At 62.2% G+C, this 16,079-nt stretch overlaps 3 protein-coding genes across 10 annotated transcripts in view; 2 read left to right on the top strand and 1 right to left on the bottom strand.

The window, feature by feature from the left end:
- PMPCA (peptidase, mitochondrial processing subunit alpha) overlaps nt 1–970 on the bottom strand; it is an 11,146-nt gene extending 10,176 nt beyond the window's left edge. Inside the window, exon 1 of one of the 2 annotated variants that reach the window (XM_039858966.1) lies at nt 825–970. In XM_039858966.1, coding sequence (XP_039714900.1) covers nt 825–895 — 71 coding nt within the window. In that variant the 5' untranslated portion in view covers nt 896–970. The remainder of the gene's footprint in view (nt 1–824) is intronic. The other variant, XM_039858965.1, reaches the window with a different exon arrangement.
- A 30-nt stretch (nt 971–1,000) lies between these two features.
- On the top strand, nt 1,001–7,349 carry ENTR1 (endosome associated trafficking regulator 1). Of its 5 annotated transcripts, XM_039858954.1 has the most exons (10): nt 1,002–1,218; nt 1,468–1,617; nt 2,265–2,333; nt 3,058–3,170; nt 3,428–3,835; nt 4,397–4,470; nt 4,849–4,960; nt 5,210–5,272; nt 5,709–5,848; nt 6,336–7,349. In XM_039858954.1, exons 1-10 carry the CDS (start codon nt 1,149–1,151, stop codon nt 6,430–6,432), a joined length of 1,296 nt encoding a protein of 431 aa, XP_039714888.1. In that variant the 5' UTR covers nt 1,002–1,148; the 3' UTR covers nt 6,433–7,349. The 5 variants fall into 5 exon arrangements, with proteins under 5 accessions (XP_039714891.1, XP_039714888.1, XP_039714889.1 ...); XM_039858957.1 differs by lacking the exon at nt 5,709–5,848 and having other exon boundaries at nt 1,001–1,218; XM_039858955.1 differs by lacking the exon at nt 2,265–2,333.
- A 1,498-nt stretch (nt 7,350–8,847) lies between these two features.
- SNAPC4 (small nuclear RNA activating complex polypeptide 4) overlaps nt 8,848–16,079 on the top strand; it is a 19,647-nt gene continuing 12,415 nt past the window's right edge. For 2 of the 3 annotated variants that reach the window (XM_039859042.1, XM_039859044.1), the window contains exons 1-10: nt 8,848–8,935; nt 9,877–10,015; nt 10,670–10,716; nt 11,607–11,774; nt 11,925–12,050; nt 12,473–12,551; nt 13,065–13,146; nt 13,941–14,045; nt 14,130–14,202; nt 14,474–14,638. In XM_039859042.1, coding sequence (XP_039714976.1) covers nt 9,886–10,015; nt 10,670–10,716; nt 11,607–11,774; nt 11,925–12,050; nt 12,473–12,551; nt 13,065–13,146; nt 13,941–14,045; nt 14,130–14,202; nt 14,474–14,638 — 975 coding nt within the window. In that variant the 5' untranslated portion in view covers nt 8,848–8,935; nt 9,877–9,885. Of the gene's footprint in view, nt 8,936–9,872; nt 10,016–10,669; nt 10,717–11,606; nt 11,775–11,924; nt 12,051–12,472; nt 12,552–13,064; nt 13,147–13,940; nt 14,046–14,129; nt 14,203–14,473; nt 14,639–16,079 lie in introns of all 3 variants that reach the window. The other variant, XM_039859043.1, reaches the window with a different exon arrangement.

Here is a 16,079-nt window from a genome sequence, read left to right as displayed (position 1 = left end):
CCACCACCCCCGCAGTCTCATGGCCCATTGATCCATTCCCGGAACACACTTGGCTCGTCACCCCCAAAGTTTGTTCTTTTTGGCCCACTTGCTCTTGTCACATGGCTGACATCTCATCCTTCATCTCTTGGTTTAAATGTCACCTCCTCAGAGAGGCTAACCCTCATCACTCCACCGGAAGTCAGTCTCCCCCGCTATGTTCGATCTCTGAACGCTGCTCATTTATTTCAAAGCATTCACGTGACTGCTGATACCCGTCTGTACTCACTGCCCGCGGACTGCGACTTCCCACCGCGTCCCTGGGCCCGACCCAGGGCTTGGCTATACCTGTCAGCTGAATGGACATGCCAAGGTGGGAAAAGGCGGCCTGGCCACCCGGGCGGGAGGGCAGTGGGGACGGACAAGGCCACTACCAAGAGGCGAGGGGGCGGAGCACGGCAGCCAAGGGCACGGCCCGGGCGGGGACAGAATGCCGGCTCCGCTGGTCGAAGGGGCCGAGGCCCCGCCGGCTCGGCCTCACAAGGGGCACGCGGCAGGAAGCGGCCGGGCGGAGACGACACGTGACCTCGGACCAGTCCGTCGGCCCGGGCGGGGAGGGCGGGAGCGGACCCAACAGCCGGGGAGCGGAGGGGCGGATGGGACTCGAGGTCCAGGGCGCCCGGCGGGAAGGCGCCCCCGTCGCCCCGGGAACGAGGCTGGGGTCCCGCACTCCGAGCCCGACCAGCCGGCGCCGCGTCTGGGCGCAGGGAACCCAGAGGCAGAACGTCCCGAGGGACGCGGGCCGCCTCAGCCCCCGGCCGAGCCTCGGCCGGGCCCCCGCTCACCTCAGCCGCGAGCGGCCCCAGGAGCACGGGCCTCGCAGCAGCCGCGTCGCCGCGAGCACCACCGCCGCCATCTTGTGTCTCCGCCCACCGCTTCTGTCGTCACTTCCGGCTCCGCCCCCGGCGCCCCGTCCCCCCGGCGCCGGCCCGCGGCGTTCGGGCGCTCGCTTCCGGTGCTCGGAGCGGAAGCCGCGGCCTGAGCCTCGGAGCGGCGGCCGAGCGGCGGGCGACTGGGGCGGCCGACCGGGGCGGCGGCCGGGGCAGAGCCGAGGCCATGGAGCCGCCGCTGCCGGGCTAGAGAGGGCCGGCGCCGCCGGGCCCGCGGCGATGGCGGGCTACGCGCGCCGCCCGGGCGTCACCCCGCTGTCCCGGGCCCGCAGCCTCGTCATTCCGGACGGTGAGCAGCCGGGCGGCGGGCGGCGAGCGGGCCGGGGTCGGGGCGGGGGCCGGCGGGGCGGGCGGGCCCGGGATCCCGCGGCCCGAGCCGGCCGCCTGCCAACCGAGGCGGGCGCCCCAGGCTCCGGGGCCGCGGTCCAGGTGGGCGCTGGCCGCTGTCCCCTCGCCGGTGGTGCCAAGGTCCAGGTGAGACGGCCACGCAGAGCGCCAGCGCCGGCGCGCGGTGAAGTCGCTCTTATTGTTATTCCAGCTCCAGCGTTCTATGAGCGCCGGTCTTGTCTCCCCCAGCTAGACTGTGAGCGCCCCCATGGCAGGGACCTGGACTCCCACTTCTTCGGCATTCGGCCGACGTTTATGTGCTATGTGCCCAGTCCGGTGCTAGCTTCCGTGGGAGACACAGGTGAGAGACCAGCTTCAGGGACCCGGGGTCCCTGCACTACCTGCGGGTCGCTCTGCGGTAGCGTTAACTCACCCACTGACCCAGCGGTGAGCTCTGAGCGCCGCCGTGTGCCCGGCACTGGGAATGCCAGGTGGACAGCCGTCCCCTCCCACTAGGGGCTCACAGTCTGGTCTTGGGGAGACACCGGCACCCCAGACAGACAGCATAGGGTGCTAAGTGCCAGGTAGCAGAGGGAAGGGCAAGGGAGCCTTCATCTGGTAGGCCACAACTGGACACCAGCTGGAGCGGCCAGGCAGCCGTCAGCGTTAGTTCGTCTACATTCTCTCCTAGCAGCTGCACCGCCTGCCACCCAGGGCCTGCAGTGAGTGTTTAGGTGGGGGACTGAGGGACTACCGGTAGCCCACAAGGGCGTTCATGAGGGGTCACAGACAGGAGGACATGAACAGCCCCACCGGCTGTTCAAAACCTACTGGGAGTGTTTTCAGCATCACAGTTACCCGGGCTCATGGAAGGCAGGAGCCTGGGGCTTGTGTTTTAAAGAGTCCCCAGGCGGTGAGAAGCACTGCAGCAGAGATGTCACGTCAGAAGAAAGTCGTGGTTGTGAGAGCTTCCCACGATCACAGTGGGGTGACGATGTCTCGTTGCAGATTTTGTCTATGGAAAGGGCAAGTGTGCTAAGCAAGGTCCATCAGGAGCCCAGGAGACGCACTTCGGAGGTAGAGTGGTTCGGCAGTCCCCTCCTTCCAACACAGTGCCAGGCACATGCGCGCTGGCGGGGTTGTCCGTCTGATGGCACGTACCTCGTGTACCTGGAGCCCGGCAGTAGGTGGGGGTGGAACCCATGGATTCAGTGTTGGCCCTGGAGTCGAAGGACAGGGTGCAACCGAGACGCGAGGGACAGCAGGGAGGCGGGAAGTCACTCCTGCGGGGTCTGGGGAGATGGCAAAGGCTGCAGTCGGGGGAGCCACCTCGACACAGGCTGGCACCTGGGCTCGGATGGTTGGTGGACCGAAAGGGCTGCAGTGTGGCTGGGTGGGCACTGGGAGAGCAGGAAGGAAGTGGGGGGGCGGGGAAGGAGAGGGTGGCTGGCTGAGTAGGAGACGATGGAGGTGGCCAGCGACCGCAGCGTGGTGGGGCCTTGGTGCTGACAGCCCCCAGCGCAGGGCGCGCCCCTGGCCAACTAGCCGCCTGTGCGGGAGTGCGCGGGCCTGCCCGGGTGGTCCCTGTGGGAACCAAGGGGCGTAGCCTGGGAAGGAGGAGGAAGCAGATCCGTGTGCTTGGCCAGCTTTCTCATTTCCTAGCGTCACTGAGTTCTGGCAGAATGACCATGGTGTGTTCCCAATTCTGGACGTTGTCTTATCCCGGAAGGAGAAACGCATAGGGAAGTCCTCCGTTAACCTCCAGGCGACCTGACGTTTGCGGTGTCTGTTATTATCTCAGATGATAAACTTGAAGAACTTGAAGAGGCAAACCCATTCTCCTTTAAAGAGTTTCTGAAAACCAAGAACCTCAGCCTGTCGAAAGACGACACGGCCAACAGACTTTACTCAAAGGTAAACGAAGAGTTGTTTGTTGAGACTTCAGATAGAACCGCACCCCCCCCCCCCCCGGCACGTGTCCTGATTCTCAGAGCTCAGAGGGGGTGCAGGAGGTGTGGGAGAGCAAGGCAGTGCCGGCGCCAGTGGGGAGAGGAGTGGGTTCACCCTGCGGCCCCTCCGCTCTCCCCTCCTGGGGCAGACAGGGCGGGGCCTTTACGTTCCAGAGTGGCCCTGGCCGCGCGTCCGAGCCTTGCCTCCCACGTTCCCCCTAGGAAGCCACAAGGCACTCGCTGGGGCTCAACTGCAGCTCCCCAACCTCCCAGACCGCGGGGTTCGGCCTGGAATACCAGCAGCCGTTTTTCGAAGACCCAACGGGGGCTGGCGACCTCCTGGACGAAGATGAGGACGAGGACGACGGGTGGAATGGGGCCTACCTGCCGTCCGCTGTGGAGCAGACGCACTCGTCGAGGGTGGCCGCCAGCACGTCACCCTGCAGCACCTACATCTCCTTCTTCTCCAGCCCGTCAGAGCTGGTGGGGCCTGAGTCGCTGCCACCGTGGACACTGAGTGACTCTGACTCGCGCGTCTCTGCGGCGGGCAGCCCCAGCGCTGACTTTGCAGCCCACGGAGAGTCTCTGGGGGACAGGCACCTTCGGACGCTGCAGATAAGTTATGAAGCAGTAAGTGACAGGGCTGTCGTCAGCGCCCTGGTAAATGGCCTGTGTCTGAGCAGCGTCCTGGGAGGAAATCTGGAGCCTCCTGGGACGCTTGGTGACCTGGGGCTCGGCTCCAGGAACCAGAGAGTTGGCGCAGCAGCCCGTGTGGAGGCTGTGCAGAGCGCTCTGCCCTGCGTTCACCGGTTGCATGTGAATGTAGCTCGCTGAACAGTGCTCCGAAGGGCTGGGAGGTACGGCCCGTCTCGGAATGAACTGGAATGAAGTGGAGGCCCTCAGAGGGCTGCCCTGCAGGGAAGAGTCCGCTTGGCTGTCACTCAGGGCCATCTCGCTAAGCGTTCTGCATAGAGAAAGTTAAAAAAAAATCACAGTCCCCCAGAAAGAGTTACGTGGGCAAAACGGGAATGTGTGGCCATTGGCCCTTCGCTCGTGGTTTTTCTCCGAGTGGACGGCGGCTTGACCCTAGAACGTTTCTGTTGATCCAGAAGGTCCAGGGTCGGGCCGCGGAGGCGCAGACCCCTCTGGGGTGAGACGCGCTGTGTCTGATAAGGTTTTCCTTCTCTACAGCTGAAAGATGAGAACTCTAAGCTGAGGAGAAAGCTGACTGAGGTCCAGAGCTTCTCGGAGACGCAAACAGAAATGTAAGCTTTCCGTCGGGGCTGCAGTTAGATCACCTGACGCGCAGGTTGGTTCCGAAACGGGACGCAGCGCCCAGCTGGGTTGAGTCCGGTTCTGTCATGTGTACATCCGGCCCCGGCCTTGGTGCCTGGTCTGCTGTCAGTGCACCCAAAACATTGTCCCAGATCTATCACCGTGATGGTGGCGGAGCCGGCAGACGCCCCTCGAGCCGGTGTGGGGTGCTGCCCCGCATCCCGCCGAGGTCCCTGCCTCCCTGGCACGGGTTCATTCTAGAACAGTGCACACCGCTGGTCTTCATCCGATCGGCCCAGCGAACGCCTCTCAGAGCTGGCTGAGACTCGGTTTGTGACTGAGGGCGGCGTGGTTTGTCCTTTGACAAGGGTCAGGACGCTGGAGCGGAAACTGGAAGCGAAGATGCTGAAGGAGGAGAGTGACTACCACGACCTGGAGTCGGTGGTGCAGCAGGCGGAGCAGAACCTGGAGCTGATGACCGTACGGCGGGGTGGGCTGGGCGGGCGCGACGCGGGCGAGTGTCGGGCTGTGTCACCGCGGTGGCCCTGAGCCCTGCCTGGTGGGCACAGCTGTGAGATGGGCCCATCAGAGTGGCTCTCACTGTGGGAGGGCTCTGCCTGCTGGCCGGAGCTGGCCGGGGGCCAATGGCGCGTGCAGGGGGGCCAGGACGGAGGTGATGTGTCCTGTGTCCACGCCACTGTGTCATCGATGCCTTTTTCTCGGTAACAGAAACGGGCTGTAAAGGCAGAAAATCACGTCATGAAACTCAAACAAGAAATGAGCTTGCTTCAGGTAATTAGGCCTCAGGTTTTCACTTGTGAATTTGAGTGACTTCTGGAAAAGACGCATAGGGACCTCTGTTGGGTCCTCCCTCTCCGACGGACGAGTCACCTAGATAAGGGCCATGCACGCCCCTCTCGGGCCAGATGGAGGCCACGGCTGTCCCCCTGGGCCAGCCGCGGAGGGCTGCGGCTGTCACCGGGCTGCCTGGGTGGCGTGTGTGCCTGCGCGAGTTTCTCACCCCCGGGGGTTAGAGCTGAGGACAAACTGAAGTGAAGGGGGTGGCGTTAGGAGCCCGGGTTAGGGGCGAGCCTCCATTGTCGTGGGGGCCGGGCCCCGTCCCTCAGTCACCTCTGCCGAGGGGCCGTGTTTGGCTTTGTTTGGACTGCCTTTTGGACACTCCCCGGTCACCATCGAAACCCTCACAGGCCACCCCTCCCGCCCCCAGGCACAGGTCTCCACCTTCAAGCGCGAGAACGAGGCCCTGCGCTGCGGCCAGGGCGCCAGCCTGACGGTGGTCAAGCAGAACACGGAGGTGGCCCTGCAGAACCTCCGCGTGGTCATGAACAGCGCGCACGCCTCAATAAAGTAAGCGGCCGGCGGGGCGCGGGGCCTCCCTTGTGTTACCACCTAGCATCACAGTGGCGGGGCTCCAAGCGGGGGCTCCCCTTGCCAGTGCTGTCACCCTGAGGTCACACACTGCATGCCGGACCCGCAGGCGCTTCCCCTGCCGGCGGGTATTAGCCATTCTGAGCCGGGAGGCCGGGGCGCTGGCATCAGACAGGCCTGAGTCCCACTCTTCCACCTACAAGTAATTTCTCAGGGCCCCTGGCACAGTAAGAGCCCCTGGGCGATGTCACCACGTGTCTCCTGGCTGAGTGCTGTAGGGGCCGCGGTGTCCCCAACATGGGCACTGAGTTAGGGAGGTGCCCGTCGCTTACGGTGAGGACAGAGGCTCTGCAGAGGGGGCTAATGTCCCAGATACCTGTGCTCCGCCGCTGCTTCTGGGCCCCGGGCCCTCTGTGCCCTGTTGCGGTTCTGGCGGCCGTCCGTGATACCCGTACCTTCGTTGCAGGCAGCTGGTGTCTGGAGCGGAAACGTTGAATCTCGTTGCTGAAATCCTTAAATCTATAGACAGAATTTCTGAAATTAAAGACCAGGAGGAGGCTTGAGGACCGCCCGGAGCTTCCAGCTCACAGCACCGACGTTCCGCAGTCACTACTCACTGGATTTTAGATGCCATTGTGTCTTAAATATGCAGTCTTCACCCACAGTAAAGATATTTATCATGAGATGCTAATTTCATGACCCCGAACAGTATTATTAGCCAGCCCCGAGGAGCGGCTCCCACGCGCAAGGGTCGCACCTGGGGGCCAGCACAGCCCTGTGGTGCACCCCCGCCGTCCCGCAGACTAATGCTGTCTTGGAAGACGTTTTTATAAAAACCACCGAGTTTTTAAGTTACTGAACGTGGAAACAGCAGATCTGTGATGCGTGGTTTCCATTCTTATTCCAGAACATTCATTGTACGATAAGTTCAGTTGATCAGTCTTTATTTCATAAATTGAGAAAAACACTAAATAAGCTAGAATTCAAATGGTTGCCTTGGACAGGGACTTGTGCCTTTTCGTCATCGCTCAGTGCTCCCTCTGGCTCACGGTCCACTCCTGCGGCCTTAACGGGTGGCTCCTGCGGTGGGTGGCCTGAGCATGGACGCCCCACGCAGCAGACGCTGCGGTCCTCCCATAGGGACCAGCCAGCACGGGCTCCGCACTGTGACGCCGTCTCCGTGCACCTGTGCTGGGGCCTTCAGATCTGAAACCTGCTTCAGCTGGAAGGTTTCAGGCACGCTTTTCAAGTGGCCTTCTGTACGACGAAGTTTGGGATTCGGGAATGGGAGGCGCCGAGCCAGCCAGGTTAGCTCCCAGTCTCCCAGGCCACCTTTCCAAGCGCTTTAAAACGTGGGGAGGCCTGGTATACACTGTGCCTTTTTGGTTATTTTCCTGTAGATGTTATTTTTTAAGATAAATTTTCCTTCCTGTTCACATTGACAGTTTTCTTATTTAATAAACTCTAAAATTCACATGCACGCCCCTTTTTGTCTGACTTAGCCAGTTGTTCATGCTTGGGAATCGTGCGACTGCCCTCTGACGCCAGGACGTACACCTTGTCCCTGTCACAACGGGTGGCCTGTGCTGGCAGTGCAGCGTCAGCTCTGCCTGTGCAGTCGAGGGTAGCTCAGACCACTGCTGCCCCGGCCAGACCGCAGTGCATGTTTAGGGTTGGACAGGTTGGATTCCCGCATTAGAACATTCTGGGAGATCACGTGGTTGAATTTTCAAAAGATGTTTAGATTGTGGACTCTGACCTGAGCTGCAGGGGAGAGCCTTCCAGAGGTGGAAATCTTTCGCTCGCCCCGCCCACCTCGTGCTCCTGCAGGTCGGTGAAAAGTGGGTTCTGTTGTAGAGCTGACTTCAGACGGCGGTCTGGTCGGGAAGTGCTCGGATGAGGTTCTCTTCTGGGTGTACACGCAATAGCTCTGGGAAGCGTGTGGGCCCAGCTGTCCCCTCCCTCTGACTCTGGGAAGGCTGCTGGGAAGATGCCTGGGGCTGCAGCCCTGCGTGAGGGACACAGCATTTTACAGGGGTTGGGCAAGATGAAGCAGATTACCAGCCTGGTGTCCCTTTCACCCACCTGCCCACAAGCCAGGCTGGGCCCAAAGCTGGGCGGCCACCCAGAGCACCTCTCAAATGTTTCACTGACCCCTGACCCTGCGCTAAAGCCCCCTCCAACTGCTGTAGCTGAAAAAGGGCTGGGGGGCAAGGAGGCTCTAGATGAAGCAAAGGGGGATGGACACAGGCTTTATTACACTGTTCTCTGTATAGTTTGAAGTGTTCCCTAGTTAAACGAATTGAAAATACAAGTCACGCTAACGAATCCGTTGTCGCGTCTGCCTCTGGATTCTGGAGCTGCTCAGAAAGCATGGGAAGGACGAAGTGCTTCACAGTCTCATCATTCCAGTCCTCGCAGCAGCGACCCAGGCTGCGGGGCTCCCCGCGGCCCCCTGCGGCCCCCAGCTGCAGACTCTCCTCAAAACCCGCCTCTGCGCTTCCCCAGAGGGAGCCTTCTCAACTTTCCAGCGGAGTCCTGCTCACCGTCCAAGGCTCTGAGCCTCAGCCTCGGCAGTGGGGGTAGCCCCTCGCCCCCGCCCTGTCCCCCTTGAGGCGGACACCCAGCAGGCCTTGGAGGTGGGCCAGAGACCCTGCTGGCCAGGACAGCACCAAGCACGTGGCAGTTTTCTCAGTGGTTGCTCAACCAAAAGCCTCGATACAAGTAACGGAAGACGAAAGGAGCACACGAGGTGCCTCCTGGGGCGCCGCCGTGGGGAGAACCCGCCCCACAGCGCGGCTGGGCGGCGGCGGGCGTGGGCTGGGGGCTCGTGCACTACCGGGCATCGGCCTGCGGCCCGGCCAGGTGGAGCGCGGACGCGGGCATTCCGAGGCCGGCCGCACGGGGGCAGCACCGACCCGCCGCGCCGCCAGGGGCCAGTCCCGGCGTGCCCCGCGTCTGGAGCGTGGCCGCGAAGGCGGGACTTCCGGTCGGCGGCGCCCGAGTCGCGCGGCTGCCGGAAGCGTGGTGCGGTGGCGGCGGCGGTGGTGCCTGTGCTGCCGGCAGGTGAGGGCGCGGGTGAGGGCGGAGGCGGTGTCCCGGGCCCGGGCGGGTTGGCAGGAGAGCGTGCGGGGTTGACGGCGGTGACCGGTGACGGGAGCCGCCTGCGGGATGCTGCAGGCCCGCGGCTCTCAGCTGAGTTCCGTCCGTAGACGTCTCAGGTGTAAGCCAGGCGCTTTGTGCAGGAGCGGGGGGCTGTCCCAAGCGGCGGCTGCCCTCGTCCCCGTCAGTCTCGGAGCAGAGGCCATGCCGAGGGCAGGGGACCCTGTTTCTCTTGCTCGGTTTTGGCCCTTGGGCCTGTGCTGTGTCTTTGGCATTTCCCCTGCCCATGCCTCGTCCCCCGCCTTCTCCCTCTCCGGCTTCCTACCGCTTTTAGTGCTCCCGCTTTGCATCAGGCTCTCGTTCAGTGTCAGACAGCGCCAGGTGCTGGCGATGTGACAGGGCCCATAGCAGGCCCTGTCCTCAGGGGCTTTCTTCTCCGTGCTGTCATTGCCAGCCGCCTGGTCGGTCTGCATTTCCCTGAACGTTTGCCAGACTGCTGTGTGTCCAGCACTGCCGCAGGACAGCAGGCTGCGCCTCCAGCTGTGGTCCTGGATTCGGCTTTTACATGGTCCCTGTCCTTGTCCTCCAGTGTCTGCCACCACCCCCTGCTCTTTCTGCCTTGAGCGACCAGCTGACTCATGGCTTGGTCGTGAGCAGTTGGGCCATGTTGGCGTCCATCACTCCCCCCTTTGCTGGTTGCAGCCTCAGAGCAGACACGACCCACTCCAGTAGCTTCAGCACCTGAGAGCCAAGAGTGGGCGTTCATGGGCCATGGGAGGGTGTCCCGTCTCCCCAGCCAGGTGTCCGGAGCCCAGCGCCTGCTTCAGTCCGGCTTCCGCTGCCCCCGCAGGAGAGTGGGATTCATGCGCATCTTTGGTTTCTAACGTCACGTGTTTTGGAGGCAGGCGGAAGTCATGGATATAGATGCCGAAAGAGAGAAAATAACAAAGGAGATCAAGGAGCTGGAAAGGATTTTGGATCCCTGCTCCTCCAGTATCAACGTGGAGGTCTCGGATTCGAGCCTTGAATCGGATTCTGACGCAGGTCAGCGCCTCGGCACGGTCAGACAGCCGTGTCTGCCCTTGGCCCCTGCCAGCCATACTACACCGCGGTGCTGCTGGGGCCTTGCTGCCGAAGGACACATTCTGCCCACCTGCTCACTGCTCTCCGCCCCCCGGGGCCTGAGTGCCCCTCACCGCTGCTCTTCCCAGAGTCCTGCCTGCAGGGGCCAAGCCATCCAGGGCCCCTGGCCCACCCACCCCTCTCTGGCCTTGGGCTTAGCTCTGTGGCCCAACACCTCCCTCTGACTGACTCCACCCCCTAGGATGGATCCAGCCCGACCCCTCCCTCTGACTGACTCCACCTCACCTCCTAGGATGGATCCATCCCCGTGAAGCCTTCCCTGCATGCCTGGGGGCAGTTCACGTTAGGCCTGGGTCTTCTCTTTCCCGCTGACCCTGCCCTCAGTCCAGCACCCGCCTGCCGGTCAGTGAGCGGTGCTTAGCCGCTGGGCACCATCGGGGAGGAAAGCAAAGCACATATCACCCCGAGGTCTTTTAGCCCCTCCTCCGCCTGCAGCTGCCCAGGATATGGGCCGTGTGCTGCGCCTGCTGGTTGTCTCCTCGGGGCCTGCGGGGCCCCCTGCCGGCTGCCCGTTTCTGTCTCCATCAGCAACACGGTGTGCTTGCATTCCCACAGATTCGCTGCCCGATGAGGACTCAGACACTGCTGGACCCCCGATCTCGGTAACTACTGACCGGAGCTGGGCGTTCCCATGGGGGCAGACACGCCACCCCTCCAGCGGGCCCGGGATGGGGTCTTGGTGTTATGCATTTTAAAAATAACGCGTTTGTTGTTAAAGATAAAAGATCTCAAAGTATTCATCGTCGAAACTACAGTCATTCTGAGAAATGACAATTGCTAATAGTTTGGTGTTTGTCCTGGTTTTTCTGAGCTCCGTTTACCGTGCATTTATCTCAGCGTCACGTCGCGGGCCCCGCCCCTCGCAGCTTACCTCTCTGTCTCGCTTTACCCCTCTGTACAGTGGAGACAGTTACAGCCCAAGTCACTTTGCACATACGAGAACCTAGAACAGTGTCTGACGAGAAATCGCTTATTTATGCCAGTTACGTTCTTTGATCGTTTTGGAATTTTGTGTCATTTTGGAAGTTTTTTATACTTGCTCTTTGGTTTTTTTTACTAAGTTGTTAGGTACAGTTATTTCTCGTCTGTAACGGCTGGCAGTCCCCCTGGCATGGAGTGACCACAGTTTTTTAGAGGCGTTGCCTTCCGATGGACATTCAGATCACTTCCACTTTTTAGTTCTGCTGTGGGCTGTCACCTGTCGGTGATAGAAGCCTTACGGGCCCGTGACACAGTTCGAGTTTCACAGAGACGCTTGCTGTGGAAAGCGAAATTGCTCATTTCCTCACGCCTCCCACTCCCCGAGCACATTCCTAGAAGTTGAAGTTCCTCGCGTTCTAAACCCTGCGTGGCTTTGCAGCGGCGCTCACGCCGGTTCAGCGGCCAGAACGTGGGCTCGGAGGCTTGTCAGCCCACCCGGGCCACGAGGGCGAGGGGGCGGGGGGCGTCTGTGTGCCCCCTCGCCGTCATCAGCGATTTCTCCTATACCCAGGAAGAAGAAAGATGGGGCGAAGTCAGCAATGACGAGGACGACGCCAAGGAGAAGACGCTCCCCGAAGACCCCGAGACCTGCCTGCAGCTGAACATGGTCTACCAGGAAGTCATCCAGGAGAAGCTGGCCGAGGTCGGCCTGCTGCTGGCACAGAACCGGGAGCAGCAGGTGGGGTGCGGTCCGGCCCCAAGAACCCCCGGGGCCAGGCCTCCCAGGACCAGGGCTCGGGTGGGGCCTGCTCCCTGGCAGCCCGGGTCCCCGTCTCCACAAGCAGGGCCACTGCCGCCTGCCACAGAGGGGCCCCTTGTGTCCCCACAGGAGGGAGTCATGTGGGATCTGGCAGGGTCCAAAGGCCCCAAGGTGAAGGACGGCAAGAGCCTGCCCCCGAATCTGTACATAGGGCACTTCATGAAGCCCTACTTCAAGGACAGAGTGACGGGAGTGGTGAGTTAGCAAGGGGTGTTGGCTCCCTGGCGGGGGCGGCGGGGGGGGCGCACATCCTATGATATGCGGGGGCTGCTGTGAGTTCCCTGGCTTCTTCAGGATAACACCTTCCAACACCCTAAAAGTCCCAAGCCCAGTGGTTAGAGTCAGGGCCCCCACTCCTGAATGGGAAGCCGGCCTCTGCTATACAGATAAGGCCATGGGGTGTGTCCTTCGGAGGTGGCCACGGTGGCACGCTGGTAGCAGTGTCGAGGCCTAGTGTGCCAGCCCCCTGTTCCAGGCGGCAGCCCTCCCGCCTCCTGCCCGTTGATGCAGCAGCTCTGGGGCCAGGCTGCCGCAGGGGGCTCAGGGCAGGGACTGAGTCCATGGCGGCCCCGCAGGTGGCACACCGAGGTGTGCATCGTGACACTGTCTTCTGACAGGGCCCTCCTGCCAACGAAGATGCACGGGACAAGGCTGCCCAGGGCATCAAGGCTTTCGAGGCGCTTCTGGTGACCAAATGTAAGGGCCCAGGCCCGGCCCCATGTGCCCACAGAGCTGGCCACGTGGAGGCCCGTCCCCACCCCCGCCCCCAAGTGTGAGCTCTCACGGTGGCTTCCCGGGTTCCTGCGGGCTTTGACCACTGGGTTTGGACACCTAGCCCCCTGCTTTTCCCACGCCAAGCGGGGTCCTTGTGAGCACGCCATCGTGTAGGGTAGGCCGGGACCACCAGCCCCGGGGCTTGCTCGCCAGTTCCACCCCTGGATGCGCAGCTCCGGAGGCCCCGGCGAGCCTGTGCCAGGCCCAGGTGGAGCCGTGCTCGCTGGATGATGGCCGGGAGCCCCTGCCAGCTCCCCACCAGGCCTACTGCCCGGGACACCAGCAGTGGGCCTAGAGGGCTGGCCTGCCGTCCATTCCTTCTGACTTGCCGTGGAAGTCAGAGCCAGCGCCGTGCGAGCGCGTTGGGGGGGTCTGACGAGAAGACGAGCATCGTGGGGAGGCGCCAGTGTGAGCCGCGGGCGCATCTGTCCCCAGGGAAGCACTGGGAGAAAGCCTTGCTCAGGAAGTCCGTGGTCAGCGACCGCCTGCAGCGTCTGCTCCAGCCCAAGTTGCTCAAGTGAGTCGCCTGCCGGCAGCCGCCCACTGCCCAGCTGGCAGCTTCGGGCTGGCAGGGCTTGGTCCAGCTGCCCCCTTCCCGCTAGGGAGAGGCGCCGACCCCTGAACCTCCTCCCAGGGGGCAACTGAGTGTCGAGGCCGTGCGTGTGAGGGCTGGGTTGGGCCAAGCAGCCACGTTTAGTTGTCGCCTGGGCACTTTGTCTGGTCGAGGTCTTGCTCTACACCTGTGGAAATGGTCCTTTCAGGAGACCTGTTTCATGTGTCTGCAGGTGGGGAGATGTGTGACCCAGTCACAGCACCTGTGGCCAGCTGGGGTCCCAGGGCGGCCTCACACCTCCCCTTGCCACCAGGGTTTGCTGTGGGAGAGGCGGGTCTTCTCCCTGGCTGGTCTCGGGAGGGGCTGTAGCCCTGGAGTGTCATCGCGGGCCTCGGAGCCTGTGGTCTGGCCTCGTTCCTGGGCATGAGGGCCAGGTCATCTGTGAGCACTGGGCTGGGACCTGGGACACTGAGCTCTGAGACATGGGGACAGCCAGTAGTCACTGCCACCTGCGGCAGCAGACACGTGGCCGCGCTAGCCACCACTGAGGCCATAGCAACAGCTGGAGGGGACCACCACTATCTCTGAGCGAGCCAGCCCCCCAAGGCCACTCCCGAGGCCCTGAGGCCGTGCTCCCCGCTGCCTTGCTGCATCGCGTGGGGCCACCAGCCCGGCGGGAAGGCAGAGCCAGCCCCAGAGACCCCCGCAGCGCGTGCGTGTCACCGTCAGTGACCCTGGGCCTCTGCCCCGCCCTGCAGGCTGGAGTACCTGCAGCAGAAGCAGAGCAGGGTGACGAGCGAGGCGGAGAGGCAGGTCCTGGAGAAGCAGAGCAGAGAGGCCGAGAAGGAGATCCAGGAGATCAAGTGAGCAGGGTCGGCGCGGGGCGTGGTCCAGGGACAGCTGGGGGAGGAGGATGGCCTGACCCGGCGCCTCGTCCCCTCCTGCAGCCAGCTCCCGGAGGAGGCCTTGCTGGGGAGCCGGCTGGATGCCCATGACTGGGAGAAGATCTCCAACGTGAGCGTGAGTCGGCGGGACGCGGGTTGCAGGTGGCGGGTCGGCCTCGGGCTCAGGCCACACCTCTGCGGTCAGCAGCATGGGGGGCCTCCGGGGGCCCCCCATTTTGGCACCTCGGGGAGCAGTGGCGCGAAGGCTTTGGGCTCCGCCTGTGGAACCAGACCTCCATTTTGGCTGCGCCAGTGTGGGCCCCCTGGACGGAGGTTCCCCTCTCTGTGTGCCCAGCTACTGGCCACCAGATGGCGACGGCACCCCCAGGCTGGGTCTCTCTGCACAGTTTGAAGGCAGCCGCAGTGCGGGGGAGATCCAGAGGTTCTGGCAGAACTGGGAACACCCGAGCATCAACAAGCAGGAGTGGAGCCGGCAGGAGGTGGGCCAGCTGAAGGCCATCGCGGCCCAGCACGGCCACCTGGAGTGGCAGAAGATCGCCGAGGAGCTGGGGGTAAGGAGTGGGCCCGCCGAGACCCTGAGGCCGGGGTCGGTTCGGGGCCCCAGGTTTGGGGCCTTCACGGGCTGTGTCACAGCACAGCCGAGGCCGTCACTTTGAGGGTGTGCCTCTCGGGGTGGTGACCCATCCACACCTCCCTGGGCTGCGTCTCCGGAAACGTCGAGCTCCTGAGACCTCATCGCCTCTCTGAGAGTTCCTTTGCCTTCCACACGCGTCCCCAAGGTGCCCGGCGCTCGGTCCCGGTCCCGTGGGCGGCGTCCCCCCCGCCCCCCGCCGTTCTCCCTGCCCCACCGGCTCAGAGGAGTTTCGCTCGGTTCTGTCTCTCGGCTTCTCTTCGTTTTCCCGAGGCAGGGACTGGGTTCCTCGCAGTCTCTCTTCAGTGGCGAAGACGCTGAAGGTCGCTTCTCTGACCTCAGCGGGGCATGAATCGTTTCCAGAAGTTTCCAGATAGCTGTGATTTCAGTTTAAGCCATCTCTTTGGGTCTCAATCTACGTACGAGTACGTTTCCCGTTTCCAGGTGGTTACGTGTCTTAGAATCCTTTTGTCGTTTTTTAGTTTGAATTTTATTAGTTTGTGACCGGAGAAGGTGATCTATAAAATCGCCATTTTTTTGGTTTATTGCTTTTATGGCCAAGCATGTGACCGAAGCAAACCAAAGTGAGTGTCCCAAAGCCGTTTGAAAGCGGAAGTGTGTTCTCTCCTGTGAGGGGCTGGGCGTCTGGAGCCCGTTGAGCGGTTCGCTGGCTGCTGGGTTAAGACCCCACCTAACTGTCGAAAAGGCTTTTCCTCCTGAATCTTCCAGAGTCTTGCTTCGTGTGTTTACTGGCTGTGTAGTTTAGTGTGCCGAGCTGTATGCTTTTATCTACTTGGTAAATTATACTGTAAGAAAGTTTTCTTAGTTTTATTTTTAAAGACTTCTTTTTTTAAAGCAATTTTAGATTCCCAGCAAAGCTGAGAGGAAGGTACAGGGATTTCCATATGCCCTTTGCCCCCACACACACACAGTCCCCCCGTGATCAGCATCGCTTGCCAGGCAGTGAATGGACCTGCACTGATTTGTCACCCCAGGTTCATGATCAGCAGTTCACCATCGGTGGTGTGCATTCCGTGGGTTTGTGCAAATGCACAAGGACACGTATCCACCATGACGGCCTCACACAGAGCAGTTTCTCTGCCCTAAAAACCCTCCGTGCCCCCCGGTCACCCCGCCGGTCTCATCACTGTCACGTAGCTGTGCCTTTTCCAGGGTGTCAGCATTGCAACCGCAGATCTGCTGCCTTCTCAGACGGGCTTCTCAGTCACGCGTGCGCAGGGCTCCTCCACGTGTCTCAGGTGTGGCAGTCCTGCCCTCTTAGCTGAGTCACATCCCACCGTCTGGACGTGCCCCGGCGTACTGACCCGTCACCTGCGGAGGGTCGGCTGGGCCGCTCCGAG

This window comes from Pteropus medius, unplaced genomic scaffold (genome assembly GCF_902729225.1).
Source record: "Pteropus medius unplaced genomic scaffold, Ma_sr-lr_union100, whole genome shotgun sequence".
Classification (NCBI taxonomy): domain Eukaryota; kingdom Metazoa; phylum Chordata; class Mammalia; order Chiroptera; family Pteropodidae; genus Pteropus; species Pteropus medius.
The sequence above is the reverse complement of the archived record's forward strand: the minus strand, read 5'-3'. Positions and strand labels throughout refer to the sequence as shown.

Excerpts from the sequence above, each read along its gene's own strand:
- ENTR1 (XM_039858954.1), top strand. The coding sequence starts at position 1,149 with ATGGCGGGCTACGCGCGCCGCCCGGGCGTCACCCCGCTGTCCCGGGCC. Across the intron at positions 1,618-2,264 it reads AGCTTCCGTGGGAGACACAG|ATTTTGTCTATGGAAAGGGC; the intron begins GTGAGAGACCAG and ends GTCTCGTTGCAG. Across the intron at positions 5,273-5,708 it reads AAGAAATGAGCTTGCTTCAG|GCACAGGTCTCCACCTTCAA; the intron begins GTAATTAGGCCT and ends TCCCGCCCCCAG.